This window comes from Leptosomus discolor, chromosome Z (assembly GCF_034619465.1).
Source record: "Leptosomus discolor isolate bLepDis1 chromosome Z, bLepDis1.hap2, whole genome shotgun sequence".
Classification (NCBI taxonomy): Eukaryota; Metazoa; Chordata; class Aves; order Leptosomiformes; family Leptosomidae; genus Leptosomus; species Leptosomus discolor.
This window is the reverse complement of record NC_141419.1, coordinates 82317689-82344518: the sequence shown is the minus strand read 5'-3', so window position 1 is coordinate 82344518 and position 26830 is coordinate 82317689. Positions and strand designations below refer to the sequence as shown.

Sequence of the window (26830 nt, the reverse complement as noted above, 5' to 3'; positions counted from 1 at the left end):
GCCGCTCAGCAGCCTTCCCGGCCTGCTCGGCGGGGCTCGGGGCCCGCTCGGCAGCGCTCGGGCTGCGCTCGGGACACGCTCGGGCTGCGCTCGGGACACGCTCGGGCTGCGCTCGGGGCCGCTCGGCAGCGCTCGGGGCCGCTCGGCAACGCTCGGGCAGCGCTCGGCAACGCTCAGGCAGCGCTCGAGGCCCACTCGGCAGCGCTCGGACAGCGCACGGCAACGCTCGGGCAGCGCTCGGCAGCGCTCGGCAGCGCTCGGGGCCCGCTTGGCAGCGCTCGGGCAGTGCTCGGGGCCCGCTCGGCAGCGCTCGGGCAGTGCTCGGGGCCCGCTCGGCAGCGCTCGGGCAGTGCTCGGCAACGCTCAGGCAGCTTTCGGGGCTCTCTAGGCAGCGTTCGGGGCTCGCTCGACAGCGCTCGGGGCCCGCTCGGCAACGCTCGGGATTCTCTCGGGAACTCTCGGGATCTGCTCGGACGTCGTTCGGGAACTCTCGGGCGCCGCTCGGCAGCCCTCGGTCGGGCGCCCCCGGGACCGCAGGTCGCGCCGGCGGCGGGGCGGGACCGGGTTTCCAGACGCGCTTGGCGGCGCACGGTGGGGGGGCGGTGGGGGGGCGCCGTGCCCCGGGGGCGCGGGCGGGGCGGGGCGTGGCGGCGCGCGCGGTGAAGAGGGCGCGCGCAGGACGGGGGGTGGCGATGGCGGCGGCGGCGGCGGAGGGGCCACTGGTGCGGCGGTACGAGGGGGCGGCGCGGGGCCGCGGCGTGGCGGCGGCCGGCTGGCGCGTCTGCCTGGCCCACCGCTTCGAGGAGCCGCGGCAGCCCTACGGCGCCGCCGACGTGCCGCTCCGCGACGTCCTGCGGCACATCGGCCTCGGCTTGCGGTACGGGGCCGGGGAAGGGGTGGGGATGGGGGGAAAAGCGGGGACCGGGAGCACCGCGCAGGGGGGAAAGGGACAGGGGGTGTCCCGGGGGTAGAGCGTGGGGATGCTGCGCCGCAGCCGAGCCCCTCGGTGCTGCGGGCGGCTCGCCCCCGGGAGGCACCAAGCGGTGCCCCGGTGCGCGGAGGGCAGGGTACGGTGGATGACGGAAGGCCCCGGGCTGGAGAGAGCCGTTCTCCTCCCGCCCCGAAATGCCGGCACCCACCCGCCTGCCTGCCTGGCGCTGGTACTGGGAGCACTGGTGCAGGCTGGCTTGAGCTGGGTTAGGGGATGGCACCCAACGCTCGGGCTCCCGAGCCGGTAGGGCTTGGGGCGTCACTTCTAGGGGTGAGAGGGGAGGAAGACTCCTATCTCCCACCCCCGAGACTTGCTGCTGGTGCCCATCACCGCCGCATCTTCCCTGGCTGGTGTCAGGTGCTCGGCCCCTTTCGGCAGATGGCGATTAAACTGGAGGTTAATTGGGAGGATTTTGAAATGCCGTGCGTGGTAGCAGGTTTGGGGATGAGGGCTTCTCCTGGCTTTCCATTAGGGTAAGCTGGAGGTAACCAGGTAAAACGCGCGTGCAAGACAGTGTTATTTTAACCTTTGGAACTGCTGCCTGGGTGCTGGTGGTGTTTGTGTACCCATCAGGCTGAACGCTGAAACCGATGACAGCGTCATTTATTTCCTTGTCCTTGCTTTATGTCTCCTGCCTCCATTTTCTGATCTCCATGTCCTTGGAGGTGGCTGCTTGCAAAGCTGATTCCTGCCAAGCCTGATGAAGGGGCAGATAGTAGACAGCTTCGGGGTGCACGGCATGCCGGTCCGACCTGAGACACACCAGTGTGAGCCTGGGCATCGGGGAAGAGAAAGCATGGGCTGGGCATGGGAGATGAAAGGCTGCTGGAAAAGCCGCCATGGCAGACTGGGAATGAGTGGAGCACATGGGAAAGCCTGAAGTTCTGGTGGGGTGAGTGGAGAGGAGAGGTGATCACCTCTGTGCTAGCTTGGGGAGGCCAATCCTGGCCTGTTCTTATTGGGGTCTCAGGATGGAAATGGCTTGTGTCAGTCCTAGAAAAGGGTTTTAAGGTTCAGAAGCAAGAAGCTAATAGTCAAACTACTGCATCGTCCCCCTGCACAAATTCAGGAGGCGATTTGTTTGTCATCTCAAAGTACTTGTGCAGGGCAAAACGTCCTCGCAAGGAGAGCCCAGCCTAGAGAGTGGAGGAGAGGGTGGTGAGAAGTACCTGCGTGGGTTTGATTTGAAACCCGAGGGCAGCGGTGTTGGCTGGCAAAGGGCAGCTAATGCAGGGATGCAAGGATGTGTGGGAGGCTGCGTGCTCCTGGCACTGGTAGGCGCCCGTGCATTTGCCCAGCAGAGGCAGCCAGCTGATGGAAACCTGGGTGCTGGTGCTGCAAGAGGAGCCTGGAGCTCAGTCTTGCGGCATGGTGCCTGAATCTGAGCCTCTGGAACCCTGCAGGCTGGTGTGCCCTCTCCCAAATGACCCTTGATGAGCAGCACCCCTCTCTTGGGGGGCACCCGTGCCGGGGGTGCTCTCAAAATCTGTTGTACGTCAAGTGCGAAGTCACCTGGTGCAGGTGCTTGTACCTCCTGAGATGGCTGGGCGTGCCACGGGGTTGCAGTGTGTTTTCGTCTGAGGAAGGGGGCCCCTCACCCTGGGTTGATGTGGTGTCTGCTGTGTTTCGTTAAACCTCTGGCTGATGGGTGTCCCCTCCTGCAGCACCAGCGTCTGCTGCAGGTGGCATGGCCGGGGGTGTTGACAGCCCTGGGGTGGGATTTTTGTTAAGCGGGGCTCATCGGGGTAGCCCCTTTGGGGACTCCACCCACAGCTGCAAATCTGGGGGAAAAAAAAAAAAAAAAGGTTGGGTGAACATTTTGGCTGTGGTGGGTGCTGGGGCTGGCAGGGCAGGAGGGGAGGTGCAGGCAGATTTCCGTAGAGGTGGCTGGTGTGCCCTGGGAGGGGGTCATGGCACGGATCTGGAACACCTGGGTGATGTCCAGGCAGGTTTTAATTCCACTGCCAATTTGTAGGGAAAGAAATGCCTTCCGGCCCTGGCAGGGCTTTTGGTGCTGCATAACCCGAAGACTTTCTCCTGGTTATTCTGCAGCCGTGGCAGAGCTGTTAATAGGCAGCAATTGGGCACCAACCACCTCTCTCCTCTTGGCTTGCGTGATTTTGGGAGAACCTAACAGGGGAAGAGTTTGCTATTGAGGTGGCAAAACAGCTTGGGCAGTGGCTGACTGTAAATCCCAAACCTCTCCTGCTCTGTGCTCCTGGAAAAACTGCTTTTTGAAATCCATCCATCACCTCCTTTCCAAGGAGCCAGGATGCCCCACTGTGCCTTGCCATAGCTGCTCTGCCTGGGCATCTTATTTCCCATCACCAGAAACCTGCTGGGGAAGCAGCTGGATTGGTTCCCTGATGCTCGGTTAAAAAAAAAGTAATAATTTCCTTGAGAGAAAAAGCACGCTGCCAAAACCTCGCCTTGGCAGCATAAAGCTGGGTCTGTCTCAGCTGGAAGAAGAGCAGTTGCAGCAGATGTAGCTCAGAGATAGCAGCAGGCTCTGATTCAGGGCGGTCATGCAGGGCAGGCTGGTTCTTGTGGTGACCTGGACTTCGGCAGGCAAAATGCCCTTAGCCAAATGTGAAGGTGAGTGTGTAGGAATGGAGAGCAGGCTGCAGTCAGGTCCTGTGAGGCTGCAGCCTGGAAAAGGTCACCCAGAGGGATTTGGTGACCTTAGGTGTTGGTGAATAAAGGTAGATGTCCAGTGACCATATAGCCAAAAAGGTAAGTGTGGGTTGTTTTTTTTGGGGGAGGAATGTGTAGGAGCATGGGGTGTTATCAAAGAGCCTCTTCCCCTTGCTCCTGGGGCTGCATGTCCCAGGGGATTAGTGCTCACCCATTGCCTGGGCTCTGCATCCTGTGAGCTTTCAGAGCGGGACAGGCTGTGGGTGGCTCTCTCCTTTCAGCAGTACAGCATTGGTGCCTGCAGGTAGCTCACGGGTGTTCCCCACTGCAGAGGCTCCTGTGCCTCTGCCACCCACCTGGTTGTGGAGCCACTGGTTGGGTCTTGCCTGTCTGTTTGCTGTGGAAAGTTCAGCAGTTTCTGCTGGTTTGGTAGCTGGTTTCCGTATGCTAATTGTCTCCATGTGGAAGATTTAACTTGGGGCGGTTCATTAGCAAAAGCCAGTCCTTTACAAGTGCCGACTTGGAGCCCAGCCCTGCTCCTCTTGCCTGGAGTGGTGCTGGCACACCCAGGTGCAGGTGTGCCCCTGGTTGAGTGTCTCTTGATTCCCAGGCCTTTGGGTGAGAAATTATCTGATGGGCACTGCCTGGCTGCACAGCTCGTGTGTGAGTGGAGGTAAGTCCCTGGGATCCTGCCAGCAAGCATCACCTCCTCCAGGGCAAGGCTGCCCTGTGCCATCTGCCCCCTAGGGATGTGGCACTAAGATGTGGCAGGGCTGTGTGTGACAACGTGGATGTGGAAGAGCAAGGCTCATGTCCCTGGAGCAGCGTATGACTTCTCTGGGCTTGTGCCTCTGCTTCCAGACCTTCCTTAGCAGGACATGACCAATCAGGCACAGAGGAGGTGGTGGTCCTTCTGTGCATTCCCACTACTCCATGGGCATCTGGGAAAGTCTCCTGCCCCTGTACGAGCTGGGAGCCCTGCTCTTGCATGTTGGAGCACCCTGTTTTCATGCTGTGCACTTGCAGGCAGCCCTGAGCTGCCTGAGCTCTGCCTGCTCGGCGTCTGATGACTGATACATGCTGCAGATGGATGGCAGGGTAACTGAGTGGTCCAAGTTCCATCACTGTTGACCCAAACAGTATGACCCATAGATGGGATAGTATCCTGGTTATGATCAACTGAATGGAACTTTTCTGTTTGACCAGTCCATGTATCTAGAAGGAGCTAGCCTGATGTAAACACCTGCAACCCAATTTTAATGCTTTGGCCACTGGGCCTGTTCTTTGAATTTCAATGGACTTACTTGACATGCAGCAGTTATAGGTCCAAGCTACAATTCCATCTAGGGTGTTTCTTAATAGTTGCATTCCAAGTAATACACCAAGGTGTCATTTGCATATATTCCCACTCGCCTTTTTTTTTTTTTTTCAACTTTTGGGGACTGTCATGCCCCATGGATATATATGACAGTTCCCTTTAGGATCATTCCATTTGTTTGGTCCAGATTTGGAGGCCAAACTAGTTTCCAGTATTGTTGTCCGATTATCAGTGTCTCTAGCCTGAATACACCAACTTGTAAGGTTGGGGTTGGTTATTTTCCATAATTTTGACCAATATCTTAGTCCTGACACTATGTTAAATTTTTTGTTTTCTGTCAAATACAATGTTGCATTACTTTCTCCTAGCATGGCCTGGGAAAGAGGCATTTAAATCAAGAGTTAATAATCCACATTCTCTTGGTTTAGCTGCAGATTTAGGCAATGGTGGGCAAGCAGTTATACTGCTGGTGTTGTGGATTCTCCCAATTGATTGGGTAAGGTGCAAAATCAAATTTCCTCTACAGACTGTGATTATAAACCAGATTGACATTACACTTATAACATTTATCTTATCAAAACCAATTTATAACAACTTTTTCCCAGGATCTTGAGTCAGCTGGAGCTTAAGGTCCTCAGTCAGTGTGGAAGTCCAATTTCTTTGACCCTGATTGGGTGCCTTTTTTTACCTGTGTATAATGAATCCAGAAGTTGATTCCTCTTACTTTCACTGCAGTGTAGGTGGTGAGTAGTACTAAATAGAGTCCTTTCCACTTTTCTTTCAATCGTTTCTTTCCAGGTTCATATGTAAACTTTGTCACCTGGCTGGACTTCATGTACTGGAGTATCCAGAGGTACTGCCATTCGTTCATTCAGGTACCTATGAAGGGAAGATAAAGTCTGCCCTAAAGACAGTAAATAGTTAACATTTCCTTTCCAGATTCATGCATTTGTCTTTCTTTCCTGGTTAATTCATTGATAGAATATGGTTTACCGTGTAAGATTTCAAAAGGACTAACTCTCTCTCATACCCTTGGAGTGATTCTAATCATTGCTGAAGCTATAGGTAGAACATCTACCCACTTCACTTGAGTTTCCTGGCATAATTTTGATAGCTGTCATTTTAAAGTTTGATTCATTCTTTCAACCTTCCCACTTGATTGAGGTCTCCAAGAAGTATGTAAATCCCATTTTATCTGTAAAAAATTTAACTACTCCTTGTACTATCTCAGCTGTAAAATGTGGTCCCTGATTTGAGGATATTCCTTCAGGAATCCCAAACCTTGGAATGATTTCCTTTAGCAAGACTTTAATCACTTCCCTTGACTTGTTGGTATTACAAGGGAATGCCTCAGGCCATCCGGAAGAAGTATCTATTAAAACTAAAAGGTGTCTGTACCGGTTACATCACAGTAACTCAGAAGAATCAATTTGCCAATATTTTCCTGGCTATCGCCCTCACTTAACTTCTCCTGAAGGAGGTTTTCTTTCTATTTTTGGATTGTTTCTGCAACATTGCTGGAATTGCTGAGCTATAATATCAGCTGTTTTCTGTAATTTTGGGCCTATGGTATACCTTTGTACACTGGCAACCAAAGCATCTGCTCCCATGTGAGATTCATCATGAGGCTTCTTTAATATTTCTCTTACCGTTGGAGTAGTAATCAATAATTATTCATCTTTAGTCATCCACCAGCCATCCTTTGACTTAGTACATTCTAGGTGTTTAGCAAATTGGTCCTCTTCCTTGGAACACTGTGAGGGTGTCCATAGAACTTTACTTGGTGGAAATAGTGCTCCAGTCAATAACACTTCTGCTGCTGCTTGTTTGGCTGCCTGATCCACTTTTGTTTCCTCTTACAATTTCGGTTTGACCTTTCTGATGAGCTTTACAGTGTGTAACTGCGACCTCTTTTGGCTCCAAAACAGCTTGTAGTAATCTCGAGAGTTCTTGCCCATATTTAATAGGATTGCCTTGAGATGATAAAAGTCCACGTTCCTTCCAAATTGCTCCATGCACATGTACTACTCCAAATGCATATTTAGAGTCTGTATAGATATTTACCTTCTTATCCTTTGACAATTGTAAAGCACAAATTAAGGCAATAATCTCAGCCTTTTGAGGAGAAGTGTTTGATGGCAAAGCTCGTGCATCAGCTTCCTCTTGAAGTGTCACCACAGCATCTCTGGCTCTTCAGTCTCTGGTCACCATAAAACTGCTTCCACCTGTAAAAAGTTCAATTTCTGGATCGACTAATCAATCTTTGAAGTCAGATCAACTAGAATATACCTATCCATGACCTGCAGGCAGTCATGCTCCAGTTTTTCTTTTTCATCTATAGGTATTAAAGTAGCTGGATCCAGAGTTAAAGACATTTTCAGAGTGACATCATTGTGTTCAATCAATATCGCCTGATACTGGGCTAACCTGCTAGGAGAGATCCAATAATGTCCTTTTTGTTCAAGCACGGTGATTACTGCATGTGGTACAAAAACTGTGATAGGCTGTTTGGAGAAGTAAGCTACTGGTCTTTTCCAATCTCCCAGCATTTGGGTCGGGACTCTCAGTGCTATGTGTTGTCTCTCGTGCACATATAACACAAAAGTTAAGTTTACTTAAGTCTGGTAAACCCAAAGCAGGTGCTCTCATCAGTTCAGTCTTAATGGATTTGGGGTTGGACTAGATGATCTTTCGAGGTCCCTTCCAGCCTCTAACATCCTGTGTGATTCTGATCTGCTTCTCTGTGAATCAAATCCTTTCTGACACTCTGGTGTCCGTTCCAAAGTTTCTCCAGGTCCCCTGAGGGCCTCATATAAGGGTTTGGCTCTCGGGCTGAAGTTAGGTATCCATAACCTGCACCATCCAGCCATTCCCAGAAACTCTCCAAGTTCCTTTTTGGATTGGGGGAGCTATTCGACAAATAGCTTCTTTTGTTTCAGCCCCTAATTCTCTTTTCTCTCAGGAAATTCTGAAACGCAAGTGAGTTGTGGTGGTTTGCATCACCTATATTTTCTTTTGAGATACTCGATATCCGGCCAGTCCCAGAAAATTTAGTAAAATTATCATTGCAAATTTACACCCTGTTTCAGTCTGTGTTTCAATTAGAATATCATCAACGTACTGTAGCAAGGTAACAAAAGGATTCTTACCTTGCCATTCTTCTAATTCTCTGGCAAGTACGTTACCAAACAACATTGGGCTATTCTTGAAGCCTTGTGGCAGCACAGTCCAGCGAAGTTGTGTTTTCCTTCCTGTGGCAGGACTTTCCCATTCAAACACGAATATCCCCTGCCTTTCTTCCTCCAGAGGGATACAAAAGAATGCATCTTTAAGGTCTAAAATTGTAAAATAATCATTCTCAGGGATGGTTGACCACAAAGTGTAAGGATTAGGTCTCACAGAGTGTACATCAACAGTGATCTTATTTCTGTTAAGTCATACACCAGCCTATACTCCTGGGAGTGGGGCTTCTTAACCAGTAAGATAGGGGTATTGTATTCTGATTGACACTCACGCGACAGTTCATACTGCACAGAAGTATTAATCAACAGTTCTGGGCCCATTCTGGCTTCTAATTTCGTAGGATATTGTTTGTTTCTTACTGTTTCAGCTCCTGATTTTAATTCAGCCTTTACTGGAGTAGCATTCTTTGCTTGCCCAGGTTTCTTGGAGGCCCATACCAGATGTATTACAGCATTCAGGATTTCTTCATGAATCCTGGTCTCTTGTTTCTTTTCAGTCAGTAGATACAACTGAGCTTTCCAAGCTGTCTCTACATATAACTGAATAGACTTGTCAGAAAAAGTTGGCTGGGCATTCAATTTACATAACAAATCTCGTCCCAACAAGGGAACGGGGCACTCTGGTACATACAGGAATTTGTAAGTTAATGTGGTGTTTCTATTGTGCGTTCTATAGGTTTCAAATAAGGCATGTAAGCCTGGCTTCCTGTAATACCAACGATTGGCATATAAGTTTTAGTTGTAGGTCCTCTACAGCTAGTTACAACTGAATAAGTTGTTCCACTATCTGCCAGAAAATCTATAGTTTTATTCCCCAGCTTTATTGGAACCAGGGGATCAGTTGAGGGAAATTTTAATACTTTCCCCCTGTCCCCTTCATTCAGTATCTGATGTTCCTACCATAACCAAATCTGCTGTTGGGACTGCTTCTTTTTTTTTTTTTTTTTTTTTTTATTTCCTAAAGGGACATTCTCTCTTCCAATGCCCCTCCTTTCTACAATAAGCACTCTGATTTGTACCTAGAGGAGAGCGAATGGGCAAATCTGCTCCTGTACCCCTCCTGGCTTCATTTATCCTGTTTCTCCCGAAGTCTCTTCCTGCTCCTCTGTCACCTCTCACAAAAGTCCCAGAGATTGCAGCAGCAATCAGTGAAGCTTGCAGTTTCATTCCCTTATGTTTTTCCCTTTTCTCTGCCCCCTCCCTACTCTTATATACTTTATAAGCAATTTCAGTCGAGATGCAGACATTCCCCTGACACCATCCACTTTTGTAGCTTTTTTCTTGTATCCGGAGCTGATTGCCCTATCAACAGCATATTAAACGCTTTCTTGTTTGCCTCCCCATTGGGATCTAAGTCAGTCCATCGCCGTGCAGTTTCACACAAGTGTTCATCAAATGCTGGTGGACTTTCACCAGCTTCCTGACTAACTTCGTAAAGTTTAGACATATTTTTAGGTTTTGGCACTACGTGCCAGACTCCATACAGAACCAAGTATTGGTATTCTTTAAGCAGTACTTTTTCTGTGCTCTGATTTGGGTCCCATTCAGGATCGGTTCTAGGCAAAAACAGTGAGATAACATCAGTTATGTGTCTCCTTTCCCCTTCCCTAGCCTTTTCAAGCACCAAGTGCCTCTCCTCAGCTATAAAAGGAAAAGAGGGTTAGGGATGATGAGGATAATAAGGAATCTCCTGCAGAGAACAGTGAAAATAGTAGTTTTAGCCCCATTTCTGGAAGAATAAGCTGTAAGAAAGCTGTAAAGAAAGTATTTAGCATAGTTTGTATATCCCCCCCCCCCAGTTCGGGTTATGTGTTGACATCATAATTTCTCATAACTGATGCATTTGCTCCACATTCTCCTTGTAAGGCCCCACAGAATGTTTCCAGTTTAGCAAATCAGAAGTAGTAAAAGGTACATGCACAAATACTGGTCCCTCTACCCCCATTGCTTGTCTTAAGGGAGCCTGTATAAGGGGCCGTTGTCCCCTTATTCTTCCAGAAATGGGGCTAAAACTACTATTTTCACTGTTCTCTGTATGAGATTCCTCATTATCCTCGTCATCCCTAACCCTCTTTTCCTTTTTCCTTGGCAGAACTAACATTTGTACATCCTTAGGTTCATCTGCCACCTTAACACATTTTTTCCTCTCAAAACAAGCGGTGCAACTCCCAGTTTTCACTTTTTTGTACTTTCAGCCAGTACATAAAGTCCACTTGCATCATTCCCAAACAACTTATATTTTTGCTGAGTCTCATAATCATTTCTTAAGTCAAAGAAAAGGTCAACATATGGCACTTCTTCCCACTTATCCTTTCTACAACAAAATAACATTAATTGCAATATTGTATTATTCAAAGATCCATTTTTTCCCCCTCATACAATTCATATGTCGGCCGCCACTGTCAGCAATCCTTTAGCAGCCTTTCTTTAGTTAGGGGATCCCCACCAATTTTATTCCAGTTTTTCAGAATGCATCCTAAAGGAGCATGCGGTGACGCACCAGTAGAACTACCTGAACTGATTTCATAATTAAACTTTTATATTCTGTAAGAACAGTGTGCGTGCTAATTCAGGTACAGATCAAAAAAACTTTTTAGCCAGGGCTTCACACGCTCAGCTATTGGAAAGAGAGCCCCCTGCTTCTCATTCCTTATGTGTCTGCGCGTATGAAGCTGCCGCTGTGAACTTTTAGCGGGGCGCCTTATGCAGAGCGAACCAGAGAGAAGATGTCAAATTTAAGAAAAGGAAAAATCACCTGTCTACGTGTATGTCTCCAGTACTGCAGTTCTTGGAGAAGTATCTCGTTGTGGCATTGCACTGTTGTGTCACTTACCGCCCGACTGCAGGAGGGGAGCTGGTGGCATCCCTGATTAACGGGTCGGTGTGCGCTGGAGTCCGCTCAGTTCTTCTTCCCGTCGGGTACGGCAAGACAATCCGGGCAAGGCTGTCAGCATGGTCCCATCTGGGTCAAAGCTGTTGTCCCTCAAGTGGGGTCCAGTACCTGCTGTGCAAAGCCAGTCATACACACAGAGCCAAGATACTTCTTTATTTTCAAGTCTGCACAGGAAAGGGTGCTAGGTGGAAATTCCACAAAGCTAGCACACCTCCTTGTTTCCAGATACGATTTATATACTCTTAGAGTTACATAACGTAATTACTACGCATGCTCAGGAGGTATTTGTTGTTATGTTCTCTATTCTTAAAATGAAAAATATAAACTAAATTAGTTAGCTTATAGATTTTCAAGGACGTTTTCCTCAAAACCAGTTTTTACCGATTGATTTGGTTTTGTCTAGATCACATATATCATTCCAAACAAGCAAGTCTATCTGGTGCTACTTTCTGGAGTAGGATGTTTGCCTTTTGTCAGTCTGTTGGTTTTCTTCCTATTCAGGGGAATAGTCACCAGTAAGGTATGCATTGGTGATAGACCACCTGGTCCAGTGGACAAAACTCCAGGCTCTGAATCTTGTGAAAAAAGGACTGGAGTCTGGAATTGGAGACTGGGACTGAGCATTGAGAAAGGAACTCTTGCTGATAGACCATTTGGTCCATCAGACAAAACTCCAGGCCCTGGATCATGTGAAAAACAAGGTGTGAAAAACAAGGTGTGCAGATCTTACGTGAATTTTGTGAAAAACAAAGCCAAAAAACAGGGCCAGACTTGGAAAAGAAAAGGAAGGAGAAACTCCATTACTAAAAAGAGAGAAAAAGAAGGAAAAAAAAATCGTCATTACTTGCTGTACATCACTGTCTCTACAAGAAAGGCTGCTGCAATGTGTGATGGTCACCTCCTGCCCAGTGACACTGAAGGGACATGATGCCTGCTCTTGTCTTCTTTCATACCTCTCTTTCCCTTGCAGATACTTCAGGTGGTGGTACAAGAAGACCCGCATAGAGAAGAAATCTGCCTTCATTGACCTTTTGCGAGCTGTTCCTCTGCAGCAGATCTATGGTCAGCCTCCAGTTTGGGCATGGTGGTGCAATGCTCAATGTGCTGGGTGGGCAGAGATTTACATGGGACTGTCAAGTTGCTAGAAGGAGAGAGTGGATCAAGGAGCTTCGGGTGTGCAGGCAATGCTGAGGGGCCCCCAGAGATGCAGGGGGTCTCCTTGAGCCAGATCCCCACCATGAGGAGGAACAGAGGTGCTAATTTCTGGTGTCTTTGCCAGGGTGCCCGCTGGGCGGGATTGGGGGAGGCACCATCACCCGTGGCTGGCGAGGCGAGTTCTGCCGGTGGCAGCTGAACCCTGGGATTTATCACTACGAAACAGTCATTGCCGACCAGGTAGGTGGGGCAGGGTCTGTGAGGGATGCGAGCAGTACTGCACCAGCCTGGGCAGTTGAGCCGTCTGTTCTTGGGCTCATCTCATCCCTCCGTGTGCTCTTCTCCCCAGTTCACAGTGTGCTTGCGGTGCAAGGGACAGACTGTTTACCAGCAGGTCTTGTCTGTGGAGAGACCCAGCACTCTGCAGGGCTGGAACTGGGGCTACTGTGGCCACTACGCCTTCTACCATGCCCTGTACCCCCGTTCATGGATGGTCTACGAGCTCCCAGGGCAGAATGTGGTGCTTACTTGCCGCCAGGTCTCTCCTGTCATCCCCCATGACTATAAGGTAAGGAGGTGATGGGTCCGCACCGGTTGCAGCCTGTCCCATGGGAGCACTGGGCCACTCTGCACTGTGGCAGCATGGCTTTTATGGAGCAGGTTAGCAGGGATGTGGCAGAGCCACCTGCCTGGGAGGGGGAAAGGATTGGCACAGCAGAGACAGGGCTGTACTGTGTGATGCTCAGTGTGTCCTGTGTTGGTAGCAGAGGCCTGGAGCTGGTGATTTTTTGACCCTGAGCATTGCCTGTGTGTCCAGGGATGCTGCAGTAGAGGAGACCCTTGTCCTTCCTGGCCAACTCAGGATTGCCTGAAGACAACAGGCTTGCCACCTTGTTAATGTTCATTCCTAGCCTGGTCTCTTCTGTCCTAAGACCCTGTCCCTAGTGCCAGCTGCCAGGTGGGTAGCAGCGCAATGCTGGAAAGCTTTGCCCCGTGTTGGTGCTGGAAGGGTTATCGCTTTTTCCTTGTGCTTAGCTTTGGCAGCTGCTCCTTTCCCCTCTGACCTGTGCTTTGACTCTTTGTACTGCTTGTCCCTGCCTTTGGTTTTGTCCTGTGACTGTCCCAGCTCCAATCTATGCAGAATAGCACATCTGGAGTTGTGGCCTTACTGCCCGGAGGATCTGGTGGTAGCATTTTGGGAAACCCTCAGCCTGTACTTGTGGCGTGGTTTGTCAGCTTGGTGTTCCTGAGTGTGTTAGCTGGCTTTCACCTGCCATCCCCACGGGAAGAGCTGCTTATTAGCTGGGATTTCCCAACATTTCCAACATGTCTTTGCTCAGCAATACTCCCAGGCAGGAGGAACCCCCACAGCAATGCGGAAGCTCAGGATGGCAGCAAGGGATACCTTGCTGCTCCTGCATGCTGCTTCTGCTCACACCCAGCCTCAGGCAAGGGCGGCAGGCTGCGCTTGCCTGCATGCCTGACACTTCCTCTCCAGTGAAGCATGTGAGCCTGTATCAACCTTTTGAGCAGGTGGGTGGTGAGACACCCGTCTGAGCCTTAAACGCTGCTTTCCGTCTGTAGGGTTTGCTATTGCAGGGCTTGTGATCTGAATTTTTTTATTGCCTGCCCCCCAAATTCCTCTGCTCCTGCTGCTCCTCCCCAGCTTGGCACTGAGACAAAGTTGCTCCTGGTGCTCTTGCTCCCACTGCGTCCTGTGTGATCTCCCCAGCAGCAGGAGAAGGGATGCTCCGACAGCTAACTGTGGAGCACCAACCCTATACACAGCGTTGTCTGTCTCTGCCAGGACTCCAGCCTGCCGGTGGGAGTGTTCATCTGGGAGGTGGAGAATGGGAGGGATGAGGACGTGGACGTCTCCATCATGTTCAGCCTGCAGAATGGCACGGGAACGAAGGAGGACAGGAGTGGAGGGCACTGGAACGAGCCCTTCACCTTCGAGAAGGAGGGCGAGCGGGTTGCTGGAGTCCTGCTGCACCACTGCACAGACGTGAACCCCTTCACCCTTGCCATCTCCGCACGGGAGAAGGTAAAGGGCTGACACTGGTGGTGCGGCTTCTGCTGGGGAAGTTGTACAGCCCTGCTGAATGGGGTGGGTGGCTCCTTCCAGGCAGCTGGTAAAGGACGGATGTGCGATGGGCTGAGGTTGGCACCAATCCTCAGTGGCTGCCTGACTGCTGGAGCAGGAGTGGGGACATGGCTTCCCTGAGGGTGTGCTCTTTGGGGGTGGATGCCAGGAGAGAAGCTATGGGTGAAGCTTGCAGGACAGCAGGTGAGTAAGTTTGGAGTTAGCATTGCTAGGCGGCATGTGGGGCATCAGTGTGGAGTCCCAGAGTTGTGCAGGGGGGTGGGGGCCTGCATCTGCCTCTCAAAAGTACCAGCCCATGATTATGCTCTTCCCTTCCCCAGGCTGGCACGGCAGTCACCCACATCACAGCATTCAATCCCATGGGACTGGGTAGAGAGGTGTGGCAGGACCTCCTGCAAGACGGCAGGTTGGATTCCCCCACTGGTGAGTCCCTCCATCCTCTGTGGGACGGGTGGAGAGGGAGCAGGGGGAATGGGTGGCCATGCTGGTCATGGGGCACAGGGCACCCAAGCAGGGGTGGGTTTCCCTTCTTCGAGCCACGTCGGTGCCATCACAAGAGGCTCTTGGTGATGCTGTGGCTCTTCCCACCCTTAGGCTGCATCCAAATTTCCTATTGTTTGTCATGCTGTCCTCATGGTTCTCCAAAAGCTGTTTGCACCACTTCCGGGCTGTTCTCGGCTATATTAATTGCACATGGCAGTATCTTGTTAGTCTGTGTAGGGTTTCACACTGACCTGAGATTTCTGCTGAGTAGCCAGGGTGATGCCCAGGCACCTTCCCTGAGTTGCCATTGCCAGGTCTGCAAGCTGGGTCCCATCAGGTTTGCTCTAGCGAGTGTTTAGCAGTCCTTGGGGTTTGGTGCTGCCGTTGCTTGCAATCCTCTTGTTACTCCATTGGTTCTGTGAAGGTCTCTGGTATTCACTTGATACTTCTGCACCATCCTCAGTTGTCTGCTTGCTCCCTTGGCAGAAGCCTTCAAGCATACTGGCATCTCCCAGCCCTTGCTGCTAACCTCTTATTGTGATAAAAGATGATTGTTTGCCTTAATGTCTCTGCCAGCCTTTGAATAAGAACGATGCTGACAAGCGAGTCATGCTGGCACTGGGCCTTTGCAAGATTTCTTGAAGATTGAATTACGTAAATAAAGCATTTACATAAATATTTCTGGAAAGTTATGTTTCCTGCCAAGATGCACTCAGAGTTCTACAGGCTATTGGGATGTGGTTTTCCTTCATGCATGCCAGGCATTATCATAGTCAAGATCTGTGCTTCTGTTAAAATTATTGCTTTGATGAGTTTACCTGGTATACATGTCAGAACCAGCATATAATTATCCAGCTGCCTACGGGCACAGTTCAAGCACCCTGCAAAAAGCTGGAAATGATGACTGTCACTAGAAAGTCTCAGTGTCTCTGAGTGCATCGCAGTTACAAAGTCATGGGATGCTCTGTCCCTTCCACTCGTGCCTGGTGGCTTTTCTTGCCTGATTTCTTCCTCTGCTTTGATGACTTACTTTTTAACACCTCTGCCCGTGTTGCAAAAAGCAGTTACTCACGTGCAGTAATGTCATCCCTTAAAACCCTAGGAACGTACCCTCCAGGTAGCAAGGGGGCTGGGGCATGCCCAATTAGTCTCATCCCCCTCAAAGTGGGTGGAAGCATCAGTGCCCCCCACTATAGGGCATCCTTGGTCACTTGTGAAGACCTTTCTTTTTTTTTTTTTTTTCTTTTTTTTCTCCCCCTGGCAGGTCAAAGCAGCTCGACAGAGAAGGGGGAAGTGACAGCAGCAGCGGTGTGTGCCACCTGCAGGGTGCCTGCCCAGGGGCACGGGATGCTGGAGCTGGCCCTGGCTTGGGACATGCCCCGTGTTCACTTTGGGTCCAAGGAGAAGCTGCACCTCAGGTAGATGGGTGGTCTCCAGTGGGGCTTGGCTCGTGTCCCCAAAGCCCCCTTCTCCCTGTCTCCTGGCTTGAATACAGCCTGGGGAGCCGTGTGCTACCCACTCCCTGTGGCTGTGGCCCTGCCAGCTCACAGAGGAGACCCACTCCCCATCCCCTGCTCCTCAGTGCCCCTGCACTAGCAGTCATGTTGTTCTGATGTTTGCTGTAGTCCAGCTCCTCTCCTGTGGCCGGGTGGGCTTCCCAGCCTGAGCCCGTGGCATACTCACCAAACCCCTGCTTGGCAGGCGGTACACACGGTTTTTTGGCAGCAGAGGCGATGCCGCTCCTGCCCTGTCGCACCATGCCCTGACACACTATGAGGAGTGGGAGAGGAAGATTGAAGCATGGCAGAAACCCGTCCTAGAGAACAGGTAGGGTAGATGGGAACACCTTCCCAGTGGCCTCCTGGGGCTGGTCAGAGCAGGAACATCACCACCTTGGACGCTGTGGTTGAGTTTCACTCTTGCCCACAGCCAGCTGCCTTCCTGGTACAAGTCGGCCCTCTTCAATGAGCTGTACTTTATGACAGACGGGGGGACCATCTGGCTGGAGGTGCCTCCAGACTGCTGTGCCGAGGACCTGCAGGGGCCGGCGGGGGCTGGCCTCTCCCACCTCCTCCCTGTCCTGCGGGAGTACGGAAGGTTTGCTTATTTGGAAGGTAACTTGCAGGGACGTGATGGATGGTTCCCAACTCAACCCTTCCCCGTTGCTGTCACCAGGTGGTTTTAACCTGCCGTGGGGATGCTTTTCACACTCTTATAGGCAGGGAGCAGTGCTGTTCCCAGCAACACCCCTTGCGGAACCAAGCCATGTAGGATATGTCACAAGATCTTCTCCAGACCCCTGGGTGCTATGCATAGAGAGCAAAACTCACTTCTAACAGGAGCCCCGACCTGTGCTGGGAATTGGCCACCCTCCTGGGCTGTGTGGGAGGGAGGACCTGCCCCTCCTTACCCTTCCCTGTGGCAAGTCTCCCATCCCTCACTGCCTCCCCTGTCCTTCCAGGCCAAGAGTACCGGATGTACAATACCTATGATGTCCACTTCTACGCCTCCTTTGCTCTCGTCATGCTGTGGCCCAAGCTGCAGATTAGCCTGCAGTATGACATTGGTGAGTGGCCCAGGAGACCGTGGCTTGATTCCTGCTGATGTCTTCACCTAGGGAAGACATGGAGGATTTGGGACAGCATCTGCCATAGAAATCTGTGACGTAGAGCCAGCATCCCCCTCCAGTTCCTCTACTGGGTCCAGGACTTGCAAACCCCCAGTGTAGCTGCCTTTCAGCATCTCTCTGCCCAGCACTGGAGTGCCTTCTTGCTGCACTGGGGATGCACAGCTGGCTCTGCATGCCCTGAGGGAGTCCCTGGTGTCACACTACGAGTAAGGATGTGACATTTGCCTGTCAGAGCCCTCCTGGGGAGTGTCACTGACACAGTTCCGCAAAGCTGCAAATACAGGGAACTTATGGAGGCGACAGACGTTCCAAGTGCGGAATTGCCGTTGACACACGCACTTACTGCAGTAGCGCTGATACCCCAGAGCAATGCTGGCCGAGTTTTCCCGGGTATTCTTCACCAGGGGCGAAGGCGCAGTTCTTACCAAGAAGGCGGCCCCGTCTTGGGTGGAGGAAGAGGAGCACAGCCCGTCGACTGTCTCTTCTAGATCTTCAGTCCCTTTCTCCCAATTTTTACCCCTTATTCTCCTCTTTTTATTCTCGAATTCTTTGTTTCCCCTCCCACAGGCTACATACAGCATGGTTTAGGCAGAGAGTTGAGTGACGTAGTCATATATGTTTAGAATTAAGCAAGGGTGTTAGCTGTAATACTGATTTTCTAGATAATTAAGCAAAGGTTTCACTCCTGGGCATCATAGCCTTCAGAGTTTTGTGCTGAAACTGTTTTTCTGCTTTGTCCCTCGCTCTTTAGCCGTCTTGCCACCGCAAGGCTCCGTCTTTCAGCTGTTATCTCCCCTGTCAAGGTTTATAGAAGGGAGAAGCAGATACCAGCATTCTTATCCTTTTGCTGGTTTTTGCCAGATGAGCAAGTTTCTCAGCTCTCGTCCTTGCTCTGTCCATGGCATAATGACCTTACAAGCCTCACATTTCTCCACACTTGGTCTTACCAGTTGTCTCCGTGCCCCTTGCAGAGGACAAGCATGGGGCTGTTTGCCGGCCCTGATACTTTGTGTGGGCTTGGTGGCTGCTCGGTGGTGGTCCAGCCAGTGGTGGAGCACAGCCGTTTGATGGGCTGAGCCCACTGGCGTTCCCACCCAGCCCTGGGTGCTGCTACCACCTTGCTTAAGGGGGTGGTGACAGTTGCATGTTCCCTACTGAGGGGATACTGGAAGCAGCCTGGTGTCCCCGCAGCCCTTTGCAGAGGGCTGCGATCTTGCAGCTGGACCCCAAAGGACAGCCTGGCGCCCTGGTGCCGGTGGCCCTGCCTGTGCTTGGAGCTTGCTGACACACTGCCTGGTGCCTTTCTAATGTCGCTTGCTCTGTGTCCTCTCCAGCTGTCACAGTGGTGAATGAGGATGTCCGGACCCGGCAGTACTTGATGTGTGGTCAGACAGCCCAGGTGAAGCTGAAGAACGTGGTGCCGCATGACATTGGGGACCCAGGTGAGGGGTCTGGCCAGACTTGCGGGGGAGGCAGAGGGGGTGCAGGGCTGCTCACACAACTTCTTTGGGGTAGTTAACTCCCAGGCTGTGGGAAAGGGGTATGGTGCATGGAACACGCTGTTTGTTTTCTGGGAGTGAAAAGCTTGGGTGTTTTGGGGTGGTGATGAAGACCACACTGCATGGAGCTTATACAAGGGAGATGGAGGGAAGCTGAGCAGTAGTGCGAAGGCTGCTGTTGCTAGAGATCGCACAGGGTGCAGCATATTATTTTAGCGCTGTTTGATCACAGCATCCTTGGGACCTTGCTCCTGGGTAGGAGAGGGTAGGTTTGTTGCTTGTTTCACTGCTGCATCTGCTCTGTCCTTGCTTAGATGATGAGCCGTGGCAGCGTGTCAATGCCTACCTGATGCACGATACAGCTGACTGGAAGGACCTCAACCTGAAGTTTGTGCTGCAGGTGTACCGTGACTACTACCTGACGCAGGACTCCCTGTACTTGCGGGACATGTGGCCAGTCTGCCAGGTACTGGGAGGGGATCAGACCATGGGGCATCCCCCTTCCCTGCTTCCCTTGGGAGCTGTGTGACATCCTGAGAGGACGGATGCTGCCAAGCAGAAAGCCAGGGGCTGCCAGGGTGCAAGGGCTGCCTGACCATCTCCTGCCTCTCCCGCAGGCTGTGATGGAGTCAGAGCTGAAGTTTGACACGGATAATGATGGGCTCATTGAAAACGGTGGCTTTGCTGACCAGACGTACGACGCGTGGGTGGTAAATGGAGCCAGGTAAGCAAGAGAGGCAGGTAGGGGTTGGAATGGGGAGCATGGGGTGGGGAGGGAGCTCAGAGCTGGGACTGTGGTCCCCATCTGTTGCGGGAGCTCTCTGCAACCTGTGGAGTATCCCACATTGCTGATGCTTCTCTCCTTTGTCTCTGGCAGTGCCTACTGCGGTGGGCTGTGGCTGGCAGCCGTCTGCATGATGTGCAAGATGGCAGAGGTGCTCGGAGATGCTGAGATCCAGCAGAAATACATGGACATCCTGCGCAAGGGCAAGGAGGCATTTGAGAGGATGCTGTGGAATGGTGGGTGCTTGCCTGTGGGTAACCACGCTCAGCTGCCCACATATCCCTTTAGAAGGGGATGGCTCCTCCATGGGTCATGGAGCCTTGCAGGGGCTGGGGGAAGGAGGGAAGGTGGTGCCCCTCCAAGTGGAGCAGAAGGAGCAGGTAGCAGGAAGGGAACAGAAAGGGTATGATTGGGAGAAGGAGTAAAGAGCCTTCTGGAAAAAGCTGCTGTGCTCCTACCTCACAGGAGTGTAAGGACAGCACACATGAGCTGGGGTCCTAAGCTATTTATTTTAAACTGTTTCCTGCCTTTTCCAGGAAAATACTACAACTATGACAGCAGTGGGAGTGATACCTCCAGCAGCATCATGTCAGACCAGTGTGCTGGGCAGTGGTTTCTTGGGGCTTGTGGCGTGGACCAAGGGGAGTTTGAGGTGAGAGAAGGAGCATCCTGGTGTGGGTTGGGGTGACATAGGACCTGCAGCAGGAGACCAGCAACAGGGCTGGCACGTGGTGTGGGTTACCTGTTAGGGGCTGTTGTGGGTGGCACCAGCTCCTGCTCCCCCAGAGCAGTGCATGCTTGGGTGGAGGTTGTTGAATGCACATCGCTGTAAGCTGCCTTAAACAAAAATCGGCTCTGGGAGAGGCCATGCAGCAGAGGTGTGTAATCATTCAGCTCTGACACATCTGGAGGATGGTCCTACTGGGATTTGCTCTTGGCAAGGAGCTATTTGTTTAAAAACAGGAGGAAGAAGTATATGAAACTTTCCATGTGTTACTTGCAGCCTAGTTTAAAGTCCTAAATGTATATCCGAGGGAGCTAAGGCTTATTTGGGGCTCTAAAGTCTCTTGCTTTTCAGTTGCAAGAGAAGAATTGGCTGAAGACTCCTCTTGTCTGGTGGGACAGTAAGGGCAGGTGCTGGTGGTGCAATACCTGGGAACTGGAGACCTGTCGTATGGATTATTTATGATGCATAGGCAGGTGTCAGACCAAAGCTCTCTGTGGTGGTGATGGACAGGCAAAGTCTTTGGCTGGCAGCATGAACAAATGACTCGTGGCTGTGTGAGGGTGATGGACCCTTTCACCGTCTGCTGGTATCAGAGGGGAGCTTTAGGTGCCCCTTCCTGGGAGCAGCTTGTGCTGAACACTGTGAGATTTAACCAGAAATGGGTGCCTGGTCCTACCCTCCTGCATTTATCCCAGTGTGGGTCCCTAGAGCGTGGAGATTGGGCTGTGCCTGGGTCTCGAGGCAGGATCTGGCCCAGACCTTGTGCAGTGATACAGAATCACAGAATGTTAGGGGTTGGAAGGGACCTCGAGAGATCACCTAGTCCAACCCCCCCTGCCAGAGCAGGACCACCTAGAGTAGGTCACACAGGAATGCGTCCAGGCGGGTTTTGAATGTCTCCAGAGAAGGAGACTCCACAGCCTCTCTGGGCAGCCTGTTCCAGTTCTCTGTCACCCTCACAGGGAAAAAGTTTTTCCTTATGTCAATATGGAACGTCCTATGCTCCAGCTTGCACCCGTTGCCCCTTGTCCTATCGTTGGCCATCACTGAGAAGAGCCTGGCTCCATCCTCCTGACACTCATCCTTACGTATTTCTAAACATTAATGAGGTCACCCCTCAGTCTCCTCTCCCCCAAGCTGAAGAGACCCAGCTCCCTCAGCCTTTCATCAGAAGGGAGATGTTCCACCCCCTTCATCACCTTTGTGGCTCTGCACTGGACTCTTTCAAGCAGTTCTCCGTCCTTCTTGAACTGAGGGGCCCAGAACTGGACACAATAATCCAGATGTGGTCATTGATGAATATATTGAATAGCACTGGTCCCAGTACTGACCCCTGAGCGACTCCACTAGACACAGGCTTCAACTAGACTCTGTCCCACTGACCACAACTCTCTGACTTCTTTCCTTCAACCAATTCACAGTCCACCTCACTACCTGATCACCCAGATCACACTTCCTCAGTTGACACCTCAGATGATGTCAAATGCTTTACTGAAATCAAGACAAACCACATGCACTGCACTACCATCATCTATTGACCTGCTTATGCCTTCATAAAAGGCTTATCAGGTTGGTCAAACATGACTTCCCCTTGGTAAAGCCATGGTGACTGCTCCTAATGACCTGCTTCTCCTTGATATGCCTAGAGACAGCGCAGGATAAGTTGTTCCATCACTTTTCCAGGCATGGAGGTGAGGCTGACCGGTCTAGTTGCTCGGGTCCTCCTTCTTGCCCTTTTTGAAGACTGGAGTGACATTTGCTTTCCTCCAGTCCTCAGGCACCTCTCCTGTTCCCCACGACTTGCCAAAGGTGATGGAGAGTGGTCTAGCAATGACTTCTGCCAGCTCCCTCAGCACCTGCGGGTTCATCCCATGGATTTATGGATGTCCAGATTGCTTAACTGACTGCTGACCCAGTCCTCATCAACCAAGGCAAACTCCTGCTTTAGCCTGACTTCCTCTGGGGCCACAGGGGTCTGGGGCTCCTGAGGACAGTCTCCAGCAGTATAGACAGAGGCAAAGAAGGCATTCAGTAGCTCTGCCCTCTTTGTATCCTCTGTCACCGGGGCACCCGCCTCATTCAACATTGGGCCTACATTGCCTCTGGTGTTAGCTTTGTCTGCAATGTATTTGAAGAAGCCCTTTTTGTTGTCCTTGACCTCCCTTGCAAGGCTTAACTCCAAGGAGGCCTTAGCTTTCCTAGTTGCCTCCCTACATCCTCTGACAACAGTCTTATAGTCCTCCCAAGTGGCCACCCCCTCCTTCCATGATCTATAGACTCTTTTCTTCCACTTGAGTTTGCCCATCAGTTCCCTGTTTAACCATGCGGGTCTCCTGCCTCCCTTTCTTAATTTTCTACCTGCTGGGGTGCTCTGATCTTGAAAACTGTGGTCCTTGAATATAAACCATCTATCTTGGGCCCCTTTTCCTTCTAGTACCCCGCCCTATGGGATTTCCCCTAGCAATTGCTTGAAAAGGCCAAAGTTGGCCCTGCTGAAGTCCAAGGTTGTGGTCCTGCTTGGCATTCTGTTCCTACCACACAAGATCCTGAACTCCACCATCTCATGATCACTGCAGGCAAGGCTGCCTTCAGCCCTCACTGCTTCAACCAGACCCTGCTTGTTACTGAGTATAAGATCCAGCAGCGCTCCTCTCCTAGTTGGCTCATCCACCATTTGCATCAAGATGTTATCATCTATGCACTGGAGGAACCCCCTGGACTCTGAATGGCTAGCTGTGTAGGCCTTCCAGCAAATATCTGGGCAGTTAAAATCCCCCATGAGTACCAGAGCCTGTGATTGTGAGGCTGCTGTCAGCTGCCTGTAGAAGGCCTCATCAACTTCCTCATCCTGATCAGGTGGCCTGTAATAGACACCCACAACAGTATCTCCCATGCTAGCCTGCCCCTTAATTCTCACCCACAAACTCTCAACTCACTCCTCACCGACCCCTGGCCAGAATTCAATACATTCTGGTTGCTGTCTCGCATGAAGAACAACTCCACCACCTCGCCTTGTTGGCCTGTCTTTCCTAAGAAGGACATGGGAGCTGTCCCACCATGTCTCTGTAATTGCCACCAGATCATAACCCCTTGACTGCACACAGATTTCTAACTCCTCCTGTTTATTCCCCATGCTGCGTGCATTGATATACAGGCATTTGAGGGAGCAAGCTGAGTACCCTGATTTCACCCTAGGACAATGGGAGGCCTTGTGGTCCTCATTAATACTAGAACACTGCCCCAACACCCCTTTTAGGGGAATACAGTAAACTGGTGCAGTCCAAAAATCTCACTCACCTTTCGATAGCCTTGTACTTTTGTTGCTGAAGGTGGCACTCTTCTCTGCTGCCTGGTGAGCTGTGACCTCATTGGAGATGGGATTGGTGAACAGAAGTTCTGTCGAGCCTTTTTCCATGCATTTTGATCCGTTGCCTGGCTGGCAGCGCTCCTGTTCATAACCTCATTAACGCACTCCTGCTGCGTGACCAGGTCAGTAATGAAATAGCAAGTAAGAAAAGCCTGTGACCCCAGTCCTGAAGAAAATGTGCCCCAAAAGCTTCTGCCAGAGTCGGCTTTTTCACACCACCCCTCTGCTGACTCGTGCTCCCTAACAGCCCTTGAGCTTATCTCCAGAGCCACACTGGGCAAAATGACTGTGTCGGACGCTTGGCTTTAGAGGAGGTAAAAGGGATCTGCTGCCTTGCCTTTAAGTCTGCCAAAGCTGTCTGGTTGGACTGTCTGGCTGCCCTTGGCAAGCTCCTGCCTGGTGTCATCACACCTGCTTCCCCTGGCTCTGGTGGCACCAGGCTGGGAAGAAAGGTCTGGCAAATCCCTGGGCTGCACTGATAAGCTGGGAGCTGCCTGGCTGTTCCCTTTCTTGCAAGTAGATGTCATGGTTGCTCTGTGACATTGCTCATGTTCTTGGGTCACTCTGCAAAATTCCTGTTATGTCTTTCCCTCCCCTTGCAACATCACCGAGTCTTCAGCTTTGCTTTTCTCACCGAGGCAGTGACTCCTGCTGCACTCACACTTCCTGGTTTTACTGCCAATAATGACGGCAGTGCAAAAGCTTTATTTACTGTCAGCTGTGTGCAGAGGGTTTTCATCTTAATACAGTCCTTGCTATGTGGCTGCTCCACTGCTTTTTGTATGGCTGCAGGTGTTTTCATGCTCAGGTGGGATTGGTTGGTTGGTTGTATTTTTCTTTCTTTGTGGGGCTTCTTTTATTTTCTTTTTTGGTAAGAGCTTACTCAGCATGGTACGTCAGTCTGTTCTCGTAACTGTTTTAAGCTCATGGCCTTAGTTTGTTGAACAACTTTTTTTTTTTTCTTATCAGAGGGGGCGGGTTTTTACTTCCTCCTAATAATTTCCTGAAATCACTGTTTATCCAGCGAGCTCTTTTGACCTTTCACAAGTCTTCCACTTGGGGTAGAAGTTTCAGATCCCTCCTGCCAGACACTGAAAACTATCAGGCATTCTGTGCATCTCAGTCTGACCTCTTCATCCCCAGGCTGCCCCTTCTCCCACCTCAGACTGCCCTTGGTCCAGGTCTTCCATCACCACCTGATTACAAAATTGGAAGGATTAAAGTCCTTTTGAAATCATCAAAATTAAGCTCTGGTTTTGGTTTTCCCCTGAGCTGAAGATGAATTATTTTTTTTTCCACAATTCCCAGCATTTACCCAAATGAACCTACTGGTATCCACAACATTCACTTTGCAGCTGCAAGATACATTCTGATGTCATCAGACTGGCCTTGCCATAATCATTCCCTTTAGCAGGAAGATACCTCCAGCCTCACTGATCCCAGACCATCATTTTGCCACCTCTGGCCAGTGTCCCATCTCCTGCAGATGTTGCAATGCCTCTTGTAGCTGGTGCAGATGGGCTGAGAGAACAGTACAGCAGTCTTACCAGGAGCAAGTCTGGGCCTCAAATAGTCATTAAGCTGAGAAACAAGCAGTGGTGACCATAAACTGAGACGAGGATGTTGTGGTTGGCCAGATCCCGAAAGCAAACTCCCAAGAGATGTGGGAAGTCTGGCCAGTGACTGAAGTTGAGAGACTGTTTATGGAGACACACTAGTTGGATGAGCTATGAGACTCTGCAGGAAGAAGGTAGAACAAATTTCAACATTCCTTCTGTTGAGCAACTGTTCTATTTTTTTTTTTTTTTTTTTTGCTTCTTTTCAGGGAAAGAGGATTTTTAACTTCCTTCTGTTATTTTCTTGAGGTTGCTATTTACCCAGCATGCAGTGTTAACCTCTTTCTCACCCTGCTCACTAGAGACCCAGCCTGAGGGGTCCACATGAGTGCTGAGCCTAAAACCTCTGTCTCCACACAGGTCTTCCCCAAGAGTCATGTTGTCAGTGCACTCAAGACCATCTTTGAGAAGAATGTCATGAGCTTTGCTGGTGGCACCATGGGAGCGGTGAATGGCATGAGACCCGACGGGGTGCCTGACACCTCCAGCGTGCAGTCCAACGAGGTGTGGATTGGTGTGGTCTACGCCTTGGCTGCCACCATGATACAGGAGGTGAGTAGTGATGCTGCACTCCTTGGCATGTACCATCTCCTTGCACTCTGTGAATGTGCTGATGGTCGTCTTCCTTGTGCTGCAGGGGCTGGTGGAGGAAGGCTTTCATACGGCAGAGGGCTGCTACCGGACGGTTTGGGAGCGGCTGGGCATGGCTTTCCAGACACCGGAGGCCTATCGGGAGAAGAAAGTCTACCGTTCGCTGGCTTACATGCGGCCTCTTAGCATCTGGAGCATGCAGCTGGCCCTGGAGCGCAGAGGCGGCTGGGCACCAGCACCTGCCCAGCCCCTTCAGGTGCCCATCCACCCTTGAGCCTGGGTGCCACTGAGCAGGGCAGCGGGTGCACCGGGGGGCTGGGAGGGCCTCAGCTAGCGGGCAGGGACCCTTCCCTCCCCCTTTTCGATAATACTCACATTGCTGTTTTCCTTCCCTACCTCCACTACATGCCCTTCACCTCAGGGGGCTTCCAGCCACCAATGCTGAGCATGAGAGGGGACTAGAGGTGCAGGTGATGTCTCCTTGGAGGGGAGAGGGATGGCATAAGAAGGCACTGCTGAAGCCTGTGCCTCCCCTTCCCCATCGCTCAGGGCTTTGACAGCCTGCAGGACCCCCAGCCATCCTCCACCAGAGCTGGTACTGAGCACAGGAGACCTCTCTCCTGCAGTCAGGGGACTAGGTAAGGTGGGAGCTGGCCTGCAGGGCAAAAAATGTGCAGTTGTGTGTGAGGACATTGGACTGGTGCATGCAGGCACGTGGATGCTGTAGTTGTCCCTTCTTGTGTGACACTGCAAATACAGACTAGCCCTGCCCCCAGGCACCAGCCCCAGGAGAG

General features: G+C 51.3%; 1 protein-coding gene across 1 annotated transcript; it reads left to right on the top strand.

Moving 5' to 3' along the window:
• Positions 1-692: 692 nt before the first annotated feature.
• Positions 693-26310, top strand: GBA2 (glucosylceramidase beta 2). Its single transcript, XM_086480170.1, has 17 exons — positions 693-877; positions 12049-12140; positions 12358-12473; positions 12583-12801; positions 14041-14280; positions 14661-14763; positions 16088-16241; positions 16525-16650; positions 16753-16937; positions 17285-17389; positions 18787-18894; positions 19266-19417; positions 19569-19675; positions 19829-19971; positions 20272-20387; positions 25806-25997; positions 26083-26310. The coding sequence occupies exons 1-17, from the start codon at positions 693-695 to the stop codon at positions 26308-26310; spliced, it is 2571 nt and encodes an 856-aa protein (XP_086336296.1).
• The last annotated feature ends 520 nt before the right edge of the window (positions 26311-26830 follow it).